The sequence below is a fragment of the Atractosteus spatula genome, chromosome 12 (assembly GCF_055471065.1).
Source record: "Atractosteus spatula isolate fAtrSpa1 chromosome 12, fAtrSpa1.hap1, whole genome shotgun sequence".
NCBI lineage: Eukaryota > Metazoa > Chordata > Actinopteri > Semionotiformes > Lepisosteidae > Atractosteus > Atractosteus spatula.
The window spans coordinates 31,936,405-31,957,066 of NC_142717.1; the positions used below are offsets into that span (position 1 = coordinate 31,936,405).

At 37.1% G+C, this 20,662-nt stretch overlaps 2 protein-coding genes across 5 annotated transcripts; both read left to right on the forward strand.

Moving 5' to 3' along the window:
• The first annotated feature begins 393 nt into the window (after positions 1-393).
• slc52a2 (solute carrier family 52 member 2) lies at positions 394-18,520 on the forward strand. 4 transcript variants are annotated; one of them, XM_088929332.1, is made up of 5 exons: positions 394-463; positions 13,040-13,188; positions 13,477-14,335; positions 15,205-15,328; positions 16,549-18,520. In XM_088929332.1, exons 2-5 carry the CDS (start codon positions 13,062-13,064, stop codon positions 16,759-16,761), a joined length of 1,323 nt encoding a protein of 440 aa, XP_088785458.1. In that variant the 5' UTR covers positions 394-463; positions 13,040-13,061; the 3' UTR covers positions 16,762-18,520. The 4 variants fall into 4 exon arrangements, with proteins under 4 accessions (XP_088785458.1, XP_088785456.1, XP_088785457.1 ...); XM_088929330.1 differs by having other exon boundaries at positions 13,043-13,188; XM_088929331.1 differs by lacking the exon at positions 394-463 and adding an exon at positions 2,374-2,447.
• Positions 409-7,528, forward strand: LOC148822925 (uncharacterized). The gene is made up of 3 exons (XM_088929328.1): positions 409-463; positions 2,305-2,447; positions 4,386-7,528. Exons 2-3 carry the CDS (start codon positions 2,372-2,374, stop codon positions 7,079-7,081), a joined length of 2,772 nt encoding a protein of 923 aa, XP_088785454.1. The 5' UTR covers positions 409-463; positions 2,305-2,371; the 3' UTR covers positions 7,082-7,528.
• Positions 18,521-20,662: the final 2,142 nt, after the last annotated feature.

The following is a 20,662-nucleotide window of genomic DNA, read 5'->3' on the forward strand; positions in this document are numbered from 1 at the left end:
ACATAAGGTGATAATGATGATGTTTGTAGCAATGCCTAATAACGTGTTTATACAGTATTGTACACTACTTGAATTGTATTTACATATAACATATTACACTTGACCTTTATCCAAAGTTATTGACAGTCTAAACATTTACACTAACACAAAATGTGATACAATATTAATTATGGTAATGTTAATTATGCGGCTTTATTATTATTGTTATTATTATTATTATTGATTTTAAACATCACTCTTGTACAGAACAGCTTTTTCAATAAAAAAGTGATGTCACCGCACAAAGATGGCGGCACTTCATCACGCCTCCAGGAGACCTATGACCTATCTAGGAAGGCATGATGGGATTTCTACGGTGTGGTCTCCGTAGTAGAGCGAGCTCCCAGTGTGGAAGGAAGTAGGTTTCGACGGGAACGAGAGTGGTCTTGCGGGGGGCGCTGAAGATTTTAGAGGACACAACGCGGTAAGCAAATGATAATTAAAAACTAGATTGCATGCTCACTCTTTTTTTAGAAACGCTATACGTGTTCTGATGTAACGCCGAATCCTTCATGATAAAATCAAAAGGTTCCTTTTATAAGTGCATTTAGCCTAAACTGCTGAGATTTCTTTTGTGAAGTTTATTTTTATCAGAAAAATAAATCGAGTTTATAAAGTGATTGTTATATCGCATTTCAACGTACAAAAGCAAAGAGATGTTCTTGCACTAGGGCTCTTTGAAAAATAAGTCTTAGTAGCGCTTTTGCTATTGCTATTGTTACTGTTCTGTGGATTTGGAAAGCGTGGGGCAGTGGGTGAAACACCACCTTTTCTTTCATGGCAAGGTGAGATGCTTGATGTAGTGGTCTTTCCAAGTCCGTTAGCTAAATGGTAATTCTTATAACGAGATCTGAACGAAATTGTAACTTTCGGTGATGTTCGAATTAAGTTTTGGAGTGCATAAAACCATTTGTACAGTTTTAGTGTGCACGACGCTACTTCGTGAGTGGTCCGTTTGTATGCATACACATCTGAGACCCCAGTAGTTTTTTAGTAAGGACACCCTTCTGTTAAAACCAACCTCCCAAGAAATAGTTTCGCATGTTTCCAATTTTACTTTGAGGACACAAAGTGAAAAGGTAAAAGCGTAGGTATTGCCTTATAGTCAATTTACGGGGGTTCATTAACATATGAATAAAATACTTTAAATCTTGTGAAAGAGAAATTGGTCACGACCCATCCCCCATGTTTTTCTACGAACACTATAACAAATCCTGTAAAAATGCAGTCTATGGCGACTTTTGAACCGATACATTGACAAAATAAGTAGTACAGGTATTCAAAAAATAAGTTTTTTTTCGATATGGTTTTGTACCCAATATATTATCGCTTGTTTTGTTACGCTGTCGTATAGTTTTGCAAGCTATAGTGTAGTCCTCACACACTCCATTTCCAGTACTATTGTTCATCCGTTTATTATAAACATATCCTAAACTGTAGTTAAATATCAGGTCAGATGGAAAAATGATTTGAAATGTTTACGTTTTACAAACGTTCCCCACCTAAAATACCTTTTTAAAAATAATCTTTTTAAAGGGCTTGTCAGCAACATATCTTTTGTACGTTTTTCATTGATCAATTATCATTTTTTAATTCTGATATAGTTGCCTTTCAATCCAGAGTATTCTCAAGGCATACATCTAAACTACATGTACATAATAAACACTGAAGAATATTGGAAGAAACCGCAGTCAGTAAGAACAGGTTTATAAAATGATCTTATTGGGTTTTGCAACCGAGAATTTGGCAATCCATTACTCATAAAGTAATTTGCTCTGAGTGGGAATTTCAAGAAACGTTTGACAGTGGAGTTTTTAATATATTTAAGATAGTTATTAGTATTACATTTAAGAGGTGTTTTTTTTAGATCACTTGTGAGTTTAACTGTATATTTAAAAGGAGATGGGCAGGTGCCAAAATAATTGCACAGAATTCAGTGCTCAACCAGTCATTAAATTAGGCATGTGCTTTTCTAATGGAATAAGCAACTTTCAGGAGACTGTTCACTGGACTGTTGATTATTTTGGGAATGCTTTTTTATGGAAAGCAATATTTGTCATATTTAATTTTCATTTCATTCATATTTCTTCCTTGTGTTGTTGTAGTTTATGATTCCAGATTCATGGGAGCATTTTTATGAAGGTTTCACTTTACCAAATTTAAAATATATCCCGATATAAAGATCGCTGATAATTAGCAGAAACATACCACATTCCAATTTCCTTGCAATTATTGCTAATACAATTATTAACCTTTGTTTGGAAGCTGGTGTTTATTTCCAAGGAGTTAAAATATCTCCTCCTCGCTACACGTCCTATGAAGTGTGCAGAATATGATGGATTGTGAACAAGCCTCCAGTTTCACAACGGATGCATCCCGGAATGTGTTCGACATCGCTGACGATTTGAGTAAGTACAAATTGACTGCTTTTTTTTTCATTTAAAGCCTGTGGTGCCTAATTTGATCTGAAAAACAATAGCTTCATAAGTGTTCAAAAAGAAAGTTCAAGATCTTGTAAAAGGGGCTGACTTGAGATCTGATTTTCAAAGCTGACAGCAGTGACAGCCGCCTGTTGCTCTAGTACTTGGCAAATCACATCTATGGGGCTTTTCCAGGCCCACTGAATTTTGAGCCCTTTTTACAGTGTGAAAGGTACTTTATTCCTTTGCTTTTCCCCCTGGACAGCTCTGTTAAGTCCAGAAGCCCATGTGACGTGTTTTAGCGATGTTTTTTTTTTTTGGAGCTTCTAATGTTTATTTTTGAAGTACGGCCATCTTTCTTCTGTTGTCTCTGTATGTCTCGTTCCAGTTAACTGCATGCACACTCTTCCTCATTCCTTCACAGTCCACTTTTCTAAAATTATTAATTCTAGTTTTAGACTCTTTTTTTGTAGATTTAAAATAGTCATTAAAAATACCATGTTATGCTCACAATTTCCCAGAGAAAATCCCTGTATCAATTTTATACTGGTTGTTTGAAGGATTAGGTCAATGAGACTATTTTTCTTAATTTACGTTTTTACAAACTGAATGAAGAAGAAGTCGCTAGCCATTTGAACCATATAAGTTTCAGCATTTTTCAGAGTCATCTAGGTTTCTCTTCTGTACATCAGCTCATTTAGAGCAGAGGTGTATTGCATACTTGGACATACAATATTGAAGTTTGGGTTACGCAGCGCCACTCTGTAGTCAGTTTCTACTTGTGTCCTTGAGTCTCTGGGTGCAAGTTGACTAATCCGAGTTCAGATGGTTTCTTTTCTGTTCTAATCTAACTTTATCTTTACTTATCTTTATTTCTGTTGTTTAAAGGGCACAGTTTTATGTGATGTTTTGAAGGCCTTGCATCTTGTATGCTTTTGTGTTGTTTTAAGCCATTCAGGTGGTTAAACAAATGTCTTGGTTTGTATTAATATTTTCCCCGAAATCTTATCCTATAAATGCAGTAATGAAAGTAAAGAGTCAGAAATAATTCATGGCTACAACACATAAATACTCAGTATCGACTGACCTGCTCTATGACAGTTCAGTGGTGTCTTGAAATAAATTGCCTATGAACCATCACCACATTAACATTTTGTGCAAAACGTTTAATTTCAGTTTTGGGTTTTCAATCACATTGGCATTGCTGGTGCTCTGTTTTTCTTCCATCATGGCTTCCAAGAGTCCACTGAAACAAAAACAGAAACAAAATATTGGAGGAGTGAATTCACATTTGGTTAAGTAACTGGTGAACACATATCTGACACCCACAAAACAACAATGATCAAACATAATGTGCATTGTTCATTACATTGAGTTCGGCAATGCAAATAGGATTTATTGATCCCGTAGGAAAACATTAAGTACCCTATTAAAGTGACAGTTTCATATAATGTGTAGAACATCGATTAAATACTGTACATTAAATAAATGTTTTTTTCTTGTATTAGATTTAAGTAGGATATAGCAGTTTTGAACAGGTAGTCCTGAATTCTGTCTGATTTTTAAGAATCTAAAAGAAAAGTAGCCAAGGCATTTTTTGAAATGACAAATTTACAGCTTTGTTGTGGTATAAAACATTCTAATGTTCAATACAGAGAAAATGTTTTAATATCCCTATATCATGAGATTCCTGGTAACAGTCGTGGCAACGTGGAGATTATTGATTAGCAAATATCTGGAAAAGCAGCAGGCTGAAGTTTGTGAAACTTGGCACATTGAGTTAAACATCTGTAAATTAGTATTATATTTCTAATATTAATACTGGTTTTAAGAAATGTACTATATTTTTGTGGCATTTGAAATGAGCACCATTAGTGCTTTTAAATCAAAGTTTTACTTCACTTTTTTTTTGTTTCTTCCCTTTAGGAGATGAAACCTTTTTTAAACTTGTGGAGAATTTTATTGGATCGCAGTCTGGAAAGAGGCCAAATATTAGTAGGATTCCATGTAACAACAGATTTTTAGTTCAAGTAGGACTTATAAGGGAGGAAAACCAAGCATCATGGAGCACCGTGGTGAAGTGGCTTGAAAGATTATTCCCAAGATATAAATCGATAGACTTTCAGAATCTCATCGAGAGTGCCATCGCAACAGTGTTGCGATTGAGTGGGAAACAGAAAAGAGCCTTCCTTGAAGAGAATGTCGATTTTGAATATGTTGGCCCAATATGTGATAGACTTGGAATTCGAAGAACAGATTTGCTGGAACTGTCTGACTTCTCTGATCGAGTCAAATTTGTGAGACTCACAAATGGTCTTGTGTTGGAGCTTCAGAATTTTATCGCTCAGCAAAAGATCGACCCATCAGTTCTGGTGTGTTGGTTAAGGAATTTCTGCCCACAGTTCTGCGGTGATGGGAATATAGTGAAAGCTAGCAGATTCCTTGAAAATAAACTGGAAAAACTTAAGATTGAATGGCAAATTCAGCAAAAACGTAGATATAGGAGAAATAAGTTTTTTAAAATGGAGTTTGAACTGTTCCCAAATCTACACGGAACAGAAGAACAAATCATGAGGTCAAGTTACAAGAAACTGCTGCCTAAAATACAGATCAAAAAAGAAACTGAAGGCTTGAGAAATCAGGACAGCATTCAAGGCCTGCAAGAGGTAGATGGGGAATATTTCTTACAAAATAAAGGAGAAACAGAAAGGGTATTCCCAAAGAAGGAAGAGAATCATACATGGACACTTCCTGCAATAACTGAGAATACTGCTGTCCTTAGTCAGTGCTTGACATATGAGCAAACTAACCAGGAAGGATTCCAGGATCAGTCTTCCACTGGTAAATACTGCCATTTAATGGAAAGGAAACCACTGACCATGGACTTGGAAGGAAGTCTTAATGCTGTACAGGTGGAGGTTTTGACTCTGCTGGATGTTTCAGTGCTTGCTTTTCAGAAGTTGTTGGAAATTTATGGAACCAAAACAGAGCAGTGCAATCAAGCTTTTGGAGAGCTATTGAAAGAGCATTTTGCTCTGATGTCGGAGGAAGACAGCGTTATGAAAGCTTTCGGTGAGAGAATTAATCTGTGTCGGCAAGAATATTTTGCAGTTCCTTCACTCTTGCATTTTTTAAAGTGCAATACTTATTTTCTGCATGATCTAAGTGACGCAACCGAAAAACAGATAATGTGTTTTGAGAGAGAAATCACCAGTGTTGCTGGGGAGAAGCTGGGTCGTGATAAAAATCCAAAGTTTGCAAACTTTGTGAACTTTACAGAGAGTTCATCTTCACGCTATATCCACATGGCTTGTGATGTTTTGAGTCATCACAGTGACGCAAAGCATGGATGCAGAGAACAGTGGCTAGATTTCTGTCAAATTAGTGGTAAGACATCAAAGCTGACAAATGGCCGATCAAATCGGTTTAATAATTACTTTGAAGGTGCTGCGGGACTGATTCATCATCACAGTGATATTACCACTTTCTTTTCTGATCATTTCTCAAGAGCTTTTCAGAAACTGAATGTGATTCAAGAAAGTGTCAAAGATGATGCTTGTGACCACATCATTCATACTCTTGTTTGTGTCCTTGCACTTGTCTATTGCAAAATCATAGGTCCGTACTGGCAACTTCTGAAGAGTACTGCTGAGTATTTTTATTTCCACAGATATGTTCAGTGCCTTCATCAAAAGCTGGACCAGTGGTCAGTGGATGCTTCACCTATGCTTGTGCCAGAATACTCCAACACTAACCTGTTCCAGCAGTTTCCTTTACAAGAAAAGTGTTTTGATGGAGTGTTTTCATGCTGTACTGTTGAAAATAAATACCTTCCTCTCATCAAGAAGAGCCTGGAGACAATTATGAAGACATTTGTTACTGTGATTGAGAGAAATTTCAAGGACTTTCTGCCCGGAGGAGAATACAGCCAAGATCCTACTCCTGATGTTTGTGCAAAACTGAGACCTTGTCAGCTGACACAGCTGATGGGTGAATACCCCTTTGGGCATGGCTGTACAAATCAAATGCTCCAAAGTTCTGATGTTCAGAGGAGTTTTTATACATCACAAAGATCAAGTGAGGAGAGCAGGCAGATGACACATTTTCAAATGCCTGAAAAAGATATAGAGTCAAAGAAGAAGAAGATGAAGCGTCTGCAGAATATCGCCAACAAGAACTCAATTTTAGCAGCAGTGGTAAAAAGTGGAGGACCTTGCAGGACCAAGCAAGATGTTGATTGTCTTTTGTCCAAACTAGTGGGCGCAAGCCACGCACAGAAGCGTGAGGCAATCCGGTTACAGATCAGTTATCAGAAAGTGATTCTTGGTTCCAAAGATAGAAACTTGAATCACATTGGCTTCTCCCTGAAAGACATGGTCGAAAAATTGAAAATGGTGTTAGCCGATGAGCCCCAGGGGACGTCCACATCAATTAAGAGAAAACTTGTCACCGTGGAATCAAGTGGAAGTCAAAGCAAACATTGTGTGGTTAGCGATTCTTTGGCCATTGAGAGTTCAGCAGCAAGCCCTGGAAATAGCAGAGCCACTAACATTCACCACTCTTTGGTACAATCGTATGAGGATTACAGAGAAAAAATGGGCTGCTTTGTGTACTTGGAGTGAGGCGCAGTTTTAGTTTAGAATTAAGTTTTTAATAACCGTGAAATTGGAGGTGTAGACTAATTAACTGTTGTAAGAAAAAGACCTTAAAGACAACTGTGGAATGGAACTTTTACAGCTACTTTTTATTTAGGTTGCATTCTGAAGAGCATTCATTTTTCAACAAGGTGTGTTCTGTATATGCGGCATAGCATACTTCTACTTCCAAAGTGAACATTGACGCGTATGAAAGGTTTTCTTGAAGTTTAAAACACTATTTTGTTCACATAAATATCCCAGTTCTCCGTTGTTACATGCAAAATTGCACTTTTTGAGATGCAGATATTGTTATACATCAGAATAGTTCTTGGATAAACAAATCTAGCATCATGACAGGTACATTCTTTATTGATACATGTCTTTCCAAATTAGTTCTAGTACAAAATGTGGATAAATAAAGAATGCTAAAGAGGACTTTGCAGATTGTGGGCCATTTCTTTTTACCTTGCAGTGACTATGACAATATGACCCTAAAGGTTAAATAAATATGCATCTTTTTATAAATAAACACCTCTACCAGTGTTCTTTCAAATACAAACTTGGTGTCCAAATACAACATTTCTATCCTTATGAGGAGGTGTACTTGTATACAGTGTGTACACATTGTGGATATATTTGAAATACATGCATATTCTTGGAGTGTTGCTAAAAACATTTTAGAAAATAGTTTTGATCATATTCCTAGGATTTTAGCTGACATCAGTGACACTGTACTGACATATGTGTGTGACACTGACATGTGACTTTTCACTTTTATCTTCAAGGGCTTTAAATTAGACTGTTACTGTTGAACTTTTGCTCATCGGAGGAATGGCTCTTCCAAATGGTCTACACTTCACAAATGTCAGACCTCCATTTAAATTTGCAGTAAGGTGTTTACATGAACCACTTACTTTCCATTTTATATTTAACAAATTTTAATACTTGATTTTCAAAATGTTATGGGGCGGAGCGGTGGCTCTGTGGCTAAGGATCTGCGCCTGTGGCTGGAAGGTTGCCGGTTCAAATCCCGCAGCCGGCAGAGGAATCCTACTCCATTGGGCCCCTGAGCAAGGCCCTTAACCCCAACTGCTCCAGGGGCGCCGTACAATGGCAGACCCTGCACTATGACCCCAAGCTTCTCTCTCCCTGTCTGTGTGTCTCATGGAGAGCAAGCTGGGGTATGCGAAAAGATAATTCCTAATGCAAGAAATTGTAAAGGGTTAATAAAGTGATGTTATTATATTATTATTATTATTATTTTATTATTATTTATTGTGTTGAATAAGCTAAAATTCCTCATATGTTGAGGAACTTATTTTTTTAAACTTTAAGACTTTGGTAGTTTTCAAACTTAATGTAACATGCTAGAAATGTTTAAAGTGACTGACAAATTCTGTAGTCATTACACTTTTCTGTGTAGTACTGGTATTAATACCGTGTATAACAGAAAAGGTGTTAACTACTATTGTGGTAAGTCTTAAGCAGCACGTACAAGTGTATTGTAATGTCCAAACTCTGTAAAGCATTTATTTTTACTCCAATCTTGAAATAGTCTTCTATTATATATGGGTTTATCTTTGAGAAACATCTTCTTCCTTGTAAGCATTACTGTTGTCATGGCGTAAGAGAGGAATTGCCTTTTGTTTACAACCACATGCTACCAAGCATCACTTTCTTAGCTGAGATTTTTCTTTTTGAAGATGAATTTAACTCCTGAAACATTCAGAACAGTGCCTTTTTAACAAAGGCATCTTAATCGTGTATTCAGATCACCAGGAAATTTGTACACTATTTTTTAATTTTCTCTTATAATGTAAATTAGATTTATTGGTAATCCTAGTATGTACAGTTTCTAAATTGGGATTGTATGTGTACAGTATGCGTGTCGGGCAATTAGGAGAGAATGTGTTCATAGAGTTGTGACAGAATCGTACTTAAATTCATCACTTGCAAAAACTGCAAAGGTTTATTTGGTTAGAGTTAAATGTCCTCTCGCATGGCATAGGCCCAGCAGTGGTACATGATCTCTTCAAAATAACTCACAAAATTTAGTTTGAGTGCCCGTAGTCCGATTTTATAAAGCATATCTACAAGTGCTAAATATGCCAGCAATTAGAGATGTTAAATGTTATACAGGAGCTAACAGTAAGTTTTGGAACAATATTCACAGTTCATTTTTAAAGCAGTAATCCACAATGCAAAATAGTCATTGTGTCTATATGCTCACTGTATGAGCAAGTAAGATGATTTGATCTTTATATATAGTGGAACACCATATCAGTGTACTTTACAACATGGTAAAACCTTAACAGTGCTTCATACATAACTATGTACAGTTGTTTGAGTGTTACATTGCTAAAAGACAGAGGTGATTTATACACCTTGCTTGTATTCCTTAACTGCATTAAAAGAAATAATCACATTGCATGATCCAATAAAGCACAAGACTGTTTATTACATGTGCTGTGTCAGTGAAACTGACCATATTTTTTTTTACAAAGTGTCAGTCAAAGGATATTTTCTAGTGAGAGAGTGCTGTGGTGTCAAACTACCTTGAAGGACAAGAGGACAGTCCATAAATATAATCTACAAATCAGAGGCATAATTCTTCTTTGCATTACATCTAGTGGAGTTCACATACAGCCCTGAATTCTGTCCTGTAGCCACCATAATGTTAATAAAATAAACAAAGCATTGAATTCGACTTCAGAATGACAAACGTGAAGGCTGTCAAAATAGTGAGATATTTTCTTAAACTTCATACAAAAATCCATGTTTTTCATCCAGTCCCACTGCATGTTCTCGGCACGTGAGAGAAGTTGTGCATCTTTTTAGGAAATGTATAAATTGAATGCAATCAGATTTTGCAATTCCAGCCTTTTGTGTGTTCCCCGAGTTCAGATGTTAAATTGACATTAAGTATGAGTGCAAATTACAAATGATTGTACACATATCTCCCTCTCAGAAGAGAAAGGGTCAGCTACATACCCTGCCCAAGTAACCCTTCCTTCCATGTGTCCTAAGATCTCATTCATAATTGTATATGGTTTTCATCAGTTTTCTGGTTTCTGAATGCCTGAGAAATGCAGCTCAACAGCACTAACAAATACGCATGGATACCCATTCATCGTGGAATGGTAAGACATGGCTACTGTCATTTCCCTTTGGGATCAATAAAGTCTTATCTGTCTAACCATCAGCACTGCTCAGTTACCTGGGGGTAGCACTCTAATTACAAATCCACCTGGCTGCCCTTCATCACTAGGTGTGCCAATGAATAGAACAGCATGTCACTCTGGACAGGCATGTCAGAGGCTCGGCATTGCATCTCCAGGCCATTTAATTTGAAAAGCCCATCCTGTTTCATTAAAATGTCACCGATGGGCAACTCAGGCAGTCCAACGTTTTTGCTCTGTGATCGTCTTGTGCTGAAAAGCCCTATTATAGTGGGTTCTGAAGAGCAATGACATGGCGATTATGTGAGTGGACATCCTAGTTCAAAATAACTATAGCCAAAGAATGTACATTGAAAGACATTTAAATTTTCTAAATGAACATGCTACTTGTGTTTGAGACTGGCATTAGGTTTGGGAGTTTAAAAACTTAATTTTGTTGATTTATCCTTTTTTATAAAACTTATCTTATTGATAGTAAACTTTACTTTTAAGATGTCTTCATTAATAGTTTCATTTAGCATCAAAAGCATCAATTTAGAACAGTGAAGTATGAAATTTTAAATTTTCAAGATCTAACTGTATTCCTTGGCTATGTACATGTACAAATGGGTATTAACCAAAAGGACATGATATTAATATATATTAATTGTTAACAAATTAAGAAAATTAATTTGAATTCTGAATCCCAATAAGCCTTCTAGATTTTCAGGCTTCCTTTGCTGGGCTTGACAAAGATGATTAGCATTTCTGTTCCAAAATGTTTTTCTTAAAATGTATGTAATTTCAGCAATTTTATGCATTAGTCTGTGTAGATTTTTATCTAAGGTACTGTCTGATAGACTGTAACTTCTCTTTCTCTGAAATCTCTTTTCATCATGGCATAATGTGTTTCCACTAACCTCCGAGGTGAAGCCCACACTCTCAAAGTGTATTTTTATATATGAGGCAGCTGTCTAAATGTAGTTCTTGTTTAGTTGTTACCCTTGTGACCACCTGATTCTCTCTAGCCCTTTAATTTTGCGAAGTAAACCTAGGGTTCACTTATTCAGAGTACACAATTCTTAATTCATATTTCTCTGCAACACTTCATGCACCATGGCACTTCAAAAAAGCAGTGAATTTGGTAAATATAAACTAATAACTAATTTAGGTGGGTAGCTGCGTCAGCATGCGTAGGCTGCAAAGAAACAAGTAATAGGTTTATTCCATGCCTCTCCACGGCCGAAAAGTTGTTTTCTTCCTTCTCTTTTCAGCATGGAATAAACCTATTACTAATAATTCATTTGACTGTTTAAAAAGAAGAATATCTGTTAAACAGTGTTGTTATGGTGAGAAACAGCAACAAGAAGCAGTACACATCAGATCACAAGCTTATGCACCAATATCTGACAGCATATCATTCTCTGAAATAGCATGTGTTCTATATATGTGCCAAAGTATGGATTGCATATAAGAGGAGAATGTGCAACATACAGAGCTACAAATCTAAAATAATTTAAAATATGGATGATAAGGCATTATTACTTCATCATAATTCATTCATTTTTATACCTGTGTTTCAGTAAGTAACTGGGCAGCCAGTGGGTGCAAGGCAGGACATACCCTGAGTGGGACACCAATCCATCAAGGGCATGCACATCCCTTTTACAAGAAACTAGAGATGCCAGATAACCAATGCAGTCTCTTTGTTCTTTGGGGGGGAAACCAGGTGCCTCTATGCTACTCATGCAACCACAGGGAGAACATTAAAACTCTAACCATAAGGTGCCCCAAGTCAGATTAAATACCAAGAAACAGCAGTGTTAACCACCATGCTGATCACATTACTTATGTAAATACTGTGCAACATTCATATCTGGTATGGAGATTCATCTGAGACAGGCCAGGATTTGATATGTTAAACCCATGTGTTTTTTCAAATAAAAATGACCAAACCTATAACACTACTAGCATATACAGTACATATAGAACACCTTCACACCCTTTCCCAAGTAAAACTTTATTTACACATTGTAACACACCATTGTCCAGAGAAAAACCAATACTTAATTTGAAAAGGGATTACAAATAAAAACCTTGGAAAATGGATTGGATATGTGTACACACCCTTTAATAATATTGAAAACTCTGCATTCATAAGCTAATAACAAAAGCTCTGGTTTAGCCAATTTCACATAAGAAGCTACTTAGTCTCCACTGTAGTGATTTTAGAATAACATTAGCTGTTTCTATATGTCTGTTTGGGTTGTGCATCGCAAAGAGTCAAGTATGGTAAGAAATGATCAGAAGACCTCCAAGATAAAGTTTTTGAAAGTCACAGAGCAGGAAATGGATATAAAAGGATTTCAAAGGCCTTTTCTTTGGAAAGGCTGTGTAGACTTTCTATAGGCACTGTATATGAAGATTATTCATTCAATGCAGTCTATAGCTCCTTCTTAACTATCTCTCTTCCCCAACTTATCTGTTGTGTGGTGGGGCTGTGTCTCACCCAGGTGGACCTTGGTATCTGTTTGGGATCCATTGGGATGAAAAGTATAATGCGAATGTTTGGCGAATGTTTGGAGTTAACATTTGGAGTTAAGCTAATATTTAAAGCTATATGATGTACTTATTAGTGCTATAACATTTATCCAGAAGTGCAGATAAATTATGAGAAACATTAAGCTTGCTGGGGATAAGCCAGTTTCTAAAACTACTCTCTGATATTACCCTTTATCCCATCTACATCTATAATGGACAGTCTTATGTTCTGCTTCCTTCACAGCAGATTTCTTCACAGACACTAAATGGCGGAGTGGTGGAACATCCCTGCAGTTAGTCATGTGCTGGTGGCTCTGTTCGGAATGGGATCCTGGATCTCTGTCAATTCATTGTGGGTGGAACTGCCTGTGGTGGTCAATGTTCTGCCAGAAGGTCAGTCAGTTGTAAATAAAATTGAATATTGTGCAATCTGGAATAATGTAGCCTGAATATTTAAGATAACTATGAGCTTTAGAATATAACTCAATGTATTGCTCTGGAAAAAATGGCAAGTTTACGGTCTCCTTTTCATTTATGGATACCATTGGCAGAAACTGGGAAATGGTTCCTATAGGAACGGAGGATTTCCACCAGTTCTCTACATAATATTTTTCTTTATCAATAAGGCTTATGTCTATAGCATGTAACAAATGAATGATTTACTACTCTTTTCTGTTCTAGGCTGGAACCTTCCTGCCTATCTATCTGTATTGATTGCATTTGGAAACGTGGGTCCAATTGTGGTAACTCTAACACACCATTTTGCACCAAGAAGGCTGAACGAGCGATTGGTCATCCATAGCATCCAGGCATTGGCTGTAGTGGCCTCAGCCTTCCTTGCCATCTTCTGGGATGAGATTGTGTTGGTATCTGGAAAGAGCCACTCTGTGCCTTACCTGTTGCTCACGTTCATCCTTGCGCTGGTGTGTTGTACTTCTAACGTTACCTTCCTACCCTTCATGTTCCGCTACCCCTCGGTGTATATCCGCACCTTTTTCGTGGGCCAAGGCCTCAGTGCTCTCTTCCCCTGTGTGGTGGCACTGGGGCAGGGTGTAGGAAAGCTGGAGTGCCTAAACGGGACTTCAGGAAATGGTACACTGTATCCACATTACCTTGATGAGAATTTCCCTGCCCGGAATTTCTTCTGGTTCCTCTTTACAATGCTGGGAATATCGGGACTGTCATTCCTGGCCTTGTCGTTTAGGATTCCTACTCAGCCCGCACAAGAAGAAAAAGATCTGGGTTCTCCATCTTCCAAAGAAGAATCAGAAACACACCCACTTCAGAACGGCACTCCACACGTCGCGGAGGACCAGGTGGATGTTTCTAAGGATTCCCCCCGCAGCGCATTCTGGACGCGTCGCAACATCTACCTGCTGGCACTGCTGGGCATCTCCAATGCTTTGACAAATGGAATTCTGCCATCAGTGCAGAGCTTTGCCTGTCTGCCATATGGTACAATGACCTTTCACCTTTCTGTTGTCCTTGGCAACATTGCGAACCCTTTGGCTTGCTTCATAGCGATGTTTGTTCTCTGCAGGTTGGTGCCTTTTGTACATATAGATTTTTACCATGTTGAATTGTAAGAAAGTTTAAAATGTAGCTAGAGTGGGAGATTTCTGTGCTTATGTTACTGCTGTAATGTAGAAATTTTAGTTAATTGCCTTATACAGAGAAATATGGTTGCATTATTAAACTTATATCTGGTCCAACTATGCTACATTCTTTATCAACAGTAGGGTTTCTATAGTCTTACATCTGGCTCCATGATAATTTGAATGTTTAATATTTTATTTATAAGCACTTAGAAAAACACTGCCCAACAGAGTGTAACAATATAAAAGTAAGAAATTACAACATAAAAATTGTATAATGAATATCATTAAAAGCTCTAGTACAGTTTTGGTCTCTAAATGAATGTAAGAAAATTTCAAACTGTAATATGATCACACAAAATATGTCAAACGTAAAATTAACATGTTCACATGTTCGGTTTAGTGGGAAAAAATCAGGACAGAGGGAAGAGTAAGAGTTGCTCATACTACAGCCGTTTTCAAAAGTAAATCGAAGAAGTATGAATATCTGTCAAAATACTGTTCTTAAATATAAATTTAAATATAATTTCACTAATTCTTTTATAAAGTAATCTCTTAGATTTCATTTACTACTGATATACAATTTACAGTTTTGTCCAAACGCACATATAAAGTAAACTTGAAACGCGTACTGTATGCTCATGTGATGGTCAAGCTTGATCCGATCTGGAGGTCTGTGATATTGTTGTATGCCATGTTGTGTTTACATTGTGTACAATTTGTGATGATGCATGAAAATACCGTACCTTTTCTGTTCAGTTTTGTATTCCTATGCCAGTGCCTTGTACTAATCTGAATCTTCTCCGCCTTGCAGGTCAGGTGCCGGCCTGGGGGCTCTGTCAGTGGCTGGGGGGGCGTTTGCAACGTACCTTTTGGTTCTTGCGGCGCTCAGCCCCTGCCCTCCTCTCCTGGGAAGCCCAGTAGGCGTGAGTTTAGTGGTGAGTGTCTGAGCGGCACTTCCCCTCTTCAGGGTGAAGCTGACATCGCAATGACAGGTCTGCGCTACAGAATGACAACAGCTGGAGAAAATATACCTTCATACACTATCTAGTTGTTAAATATCGTATTACGTTAGACTCGTAACTTACGCGCTCTCAACTAAGGCGGTCGGCTCTGTAACATAAAAAATACTGAAAAAATGCTTTGTTTTCTTCAAAATTTGTCGAGCATGCCTATCAGAACTAGTTAGCGAGCCTATACGGTAGTCTTATTTACTTAAATATACTGTTTTTATACTGGTATTTAATATCTTGTATTTCTGTAAAAGGTTTAGTAGGGGATTTTTCTAAGAGTTATAGGGTGAAATGTGACTATATGCGAATTTTGACTTTACACGCTACTCAAAATCCCACACCCCTGCGTATGTTGCAGGTCGACAGTATATTTCTGTATAATTTAATTTTCTGCCATTTACAACTTTTCAAAGATCAATTTTTTTCCCCAAAAAAGTACGTAATATACATTCTTGAATGAAAAGAAATGCTGAGAAGTTGTCAGTGTTGCCCCACAGTTGGCAAATACGCAGGAGAAGGTATTCATTTGGAAATGTTCATTTAAAATACTGTGCCAAGATAAAAAGAGTGAATGAAAATGAATAAAATAGTCAATACATTCCGAATAAGAACAGATGGGTTCTTGTAGAGGTTGAAAGAAAGAAATATTACCATCATGATACTAAAATGGTATACCGTTAAGTTGATGCACCCAGTGTTTTTAATCCACATAACCCATTGAGTTTGAGAATCAGTGAATGGTAAACAGGGGGCACAAGTGGAAACTAAGGAGAGTGTATTTAAAAACGAGATCAGGGAGTCTATTCTGTACACAAAGGATTTGGGAGTGTGGAATGATGCACCTGGCCGTGCTGAAAGCTTGGGCTCTTTCCTTAGATCCTTGGGTTACACAGCTAGAAATGAGATGTTCTCTCATTTGTAACCTTTCTTATGTACCTGCCAGCAGAGAATTGTGTCACACTGTTCTTGACTTAAGAGGGTATATATTGAACTAATGGAATATCCTTTTGTATGTGTTAAATAGACCCTGCTTAAACCCCTCCCACTGGAATCCAAAATTGTCAGACTGTCTCTGAACCTAATTGACAGAACAGGGATAAGAGCACAGCTTCATGGCGTGAGATTCATGATCTCTTCCTGTCCAGGTCATCTCGTGGATTGTCTTCACTGCGCTGTTCTCCTACTTGAAGGTGGTCATCGGGTCTCTGCTGCACGAGGCCGGACACGCTGCCCTGCTGTGGTGCGGGGTGTTTATCCAGGCAGGATCCCTGATCGGAGCCCTTATTATGTTTCCGCTGGTTAGCGTCTATGATATTTTCCAAAGGGCACAGGACTGTGTAGACAACTGCAGTCTATAAATACAAGATTTTACTCAGAGTGAGTTAGCATAGCTACCCAACCCTGTTGTTTGGGGATTGACATTGTATTCCATTGCATTCTTTATGTGCATTGTCCAGCTTTCTTCTGTCTCTACTATAGCCTTTAAAGCATAAATTGAAAGGATTTGAGGACTGGAAATGTTCTCTTCAAGCATACTACAGATTTCTATGCTTCGGTGTAATAATGACGGCTGCTGGTGCATAAAATAAGTGAGAAATCATAATTTGCTCTGCCATTAATGTTTAAAAATAAATACAATTTGTTTAGCTTTTCCTGAAAGTCAGTATAGAAATATTTCAGAATACTACATTTCGAAAGTACATGTAATTTAAAAAAGGGCTTCACTCAGTTTTGTCATTATAATTATTTAAACTGTACATATTACCAATTATGTTTTCAAGGATTTTTAAGAGTAATTCTTTGTAGTGAGCAGTAATTAACACTCCAGGTGAATTGACTGAGTTTAGACATGGGTACCAATATTTGTCTGTAATACATAATTTATATCTGTGGCGTATCTACTCCACTACTCATGAAGTAGTTGATATGAAAACATGAAGACATTGTTGATATATCAACATAATGTTAATATGCATCTAACCCCATGAAAGATAGTTTGATTTGAAGGGTCACAGAACCCTTTTCCTAATATGCAGCACTTTGACTACCAAGGAAGAGGAGTCTGACCCCTTTCTAGTTCCAGACAGGGGAACAAGGCAACCCCTCTCATTAACTACCTAAAATTACGACTTCCCACCTATTGTGACTAAGGCTGCCTCTATTTGCTCTCCAACTTTGCCATGCAAGTCAGTGTGGAAGAGGATTCGGTCGTGATAAGGTCTGAAGCACCATGAACCATAATCTGCCAAATGTTTTTGGAGTAGTCTGTCACTAATTGGACTGTGTCAAGTTCAGTGGTGCAGAAGTCAAATGTCCTGGTCCTGCCTTTCTTTGGGATACCTGGATGGACTAAGACTATATTAGGAACAAGTAATAGGTTTATTCCATGCTGAAAAAAAGAAGAAAGAGAACACAACGTTTCGGCCGTGGGGCCTTCTTCACTTGCTCACACCTAAGGCCCCACGGTCGAAACGTTGTGTTCTCTTTCTTCTTTTTTTCAGCATGGAATTAACCTATTACTTGTTCCTTTGCAGCCTACGCATGCTGACGCAGCTCCCCACCTGAACAAAGACTATATTATTAGTCTAACATGGTCTAATGTACAAGAAATAGTAACTGGGTAGAAAGCAGCTTCTTTTCTATTTTTAATATATTAACACAAATCTAAAATACACTTTCAGGGTATGTCATTCTTTTCTTTATTGATTCATTTGATTTTTTATGTATTATAATATCAATGCTGGAAGTATTTTTTGTTATGAAAATAATTCTTCAGTATTTTGACATATTTTACATGTTTGTATAATACATTTAAATTATATTTTCATTCTCACTGACATTTTTATTTAATGTGAAATGAATGGAAAACATTTATTAGCAATGGGTATTGTTGTTTTTGGTCCAACTAAATCCATGGTTCTGGAGAAATAAAATGTCATGAAACATAAACGGGTTGAATTAATTTGTGTAATAGTAAGATTTTAATGTTATATAGTAAAGAACACAGGCTTTGTGTTCTCTACCTGTTAGAGTTGAAGCTAGCACTGGATTTGTAAGTGGAAAAGATGTTATTATTGATCATTTAATGTACTTTTTTAAATAAATTTTTGTACTGTGGGTTCTTTTAAATTTTATATTTTAATTTCCTATTACCTGCTTCCATTAATCTATACTGTAAGCTATTGGTGCACTACAGTAAATGAAATTAAAGGCTTTAATAGTAGTTATATTAAATAATAACATTTAATAATTTATATTTATAGTTTTCTAATAATGTTTACAAGTCTAAACATAACTGTACAAGTTCAGCAGAGCTTTACATATAGTGGTGCTTTAGAATATCAGTATCCCTTACTAGAGGCAGAAGGGTTATTTCAAAATGATGTGCCCATAAATGGAATGACTGTTAATTGTAATTCCCTCAGGCATACCAGTAACCCATGGTCCTTTCAGATTACTTCAGCTGTCTTGATTAATTTGGCATGTGCTTCTCGCTGGTCTCAAGAGATGTATCTTTGTTCAAGAGGCTCAGGTTGAACTATGAAGGCAGGTTTCAGCCTGGGTCATGTCATTAGCTTCCCCACGGAGAGGCCGAACAAGTACCTGATTGCCACCCACGGTAGGGTAGTGTTTGCCAGGGTTCTCACAGATCTCAGCTATACAGCAAACCCTGTGGCCTCCCTGAAACAATGAAGTCTTATGATCCGGCAAAGTTAATCATGTGGTACTGCAAAAAGATCAATATTATCAATCAGAGGTCAGTGTTTTCTTGAGATCTGTTTTTGGAACAATGCAATCCTTTTGCTGTTGGATTCATGTGATAGCACAATACAGCCAAGTGAGTCAATGGACTGATTGTGTTGGAAGGGATTTTGAAGAAATCTAGTTTAACCTTTAAAATTCAACATCATTCTGCTTATAAACTCAGTGTCTTAACTCCTCTTTAATACAAGCTTTCACGCGCCTTGTCAAGTATGTCAGCAACTTTCCTATTACAGTCATTTCTGTTAGTTACACTACATTGCTTTTAATGACCAGGTACTTATTTGTTCAGTCATCCAAGACATGCCCTAGCTGATAGTTTTGGACATTAGACTTACCTTAAAACTTACTTTTCTACTTGGCTGTAATGGACAATGTACAATGACAATATGAAACAATTTATCCATTACAACGAAGCACACTAGATTACAGTAGCTACAGCATCTGCAGTACTCGGTGATTAATAGACTGTATTTTAACAGGTAAAGGTGTATTCCATGCTGAAAGAAAAAGGAAAATGACACAACATTTTGGCTGTGGGGCCTTCTTCAGGTGTGAAGAAGTCAACATTTTGTGTCTCTTTTCGTTTCCTTTCAACGTGGAATAAACCTTTACCTGATCCTTTGCAGCTTACACATGCTGACACAGCTACCTACTTTAATATACTTTTAGAATTTTGTTTAAAGAAATGAAATAAAATAAACTTAGTTACCACAGACTATCCTGAATTAAGTGCAAACTAATAACTGCATAGCACAATAGCAAGATTAATACAGTATCTAAAGTTTAAAGTTGGGTTTGCAAAATTGGGCTTATAGTTCTGCAAAGTTAGGGTGTAATTGTGTGGTACTGGAAAAAATCAGGAGTCAAGTCAATGTCTTTCTTGAGGAAGACAGGTGCATTCTCAGGAAAGCTAATGTCAAACTCCACCCACTAGAAAGAGTGCCGTTATTTCCTCAAGGATCCCCTCGTATCATTTTAAGAACATGGGAAAGGTTACAAGTGAGAGGATGACTTTTTGGCACCTCTAGCCCATCAGGTAAGTAGTACTGATTGATCCAAAGGTCTCATTCAGCCATTTATTGAAGTGGCTGGTGGTGCTTCTACAGTAGGTTTAAATAAAAAAAAATGTTACTCTTATTTCCAATGAGAAATAGTGACTTCTAGAACTGAAAATTGCTCTAAAATTGTTTTACTTCTGTAAGTATTGCTAAGCCCCCACAGCAGGACAAGGTTTCACTAGATCATAGTCTACTTTGACAGGCTTTCACCATTTTGAGTATATGAAGGGAGTATTTATCATTTTGTTAAATTCACAAATTCATCATTTTGTGTGACAGAAGCAGTTACCATTTTTAAGCACTCAGAGACTAAATGTTGTTTTTTGGGACAGGTTGAGTTACTGTTCGAAACAGTATTAAAACAAGACCATCAAACATGAGTACTGATATCTTTATATTACAAAGAATATTTGAGTAAGAGAAGGCTAATCAAAAA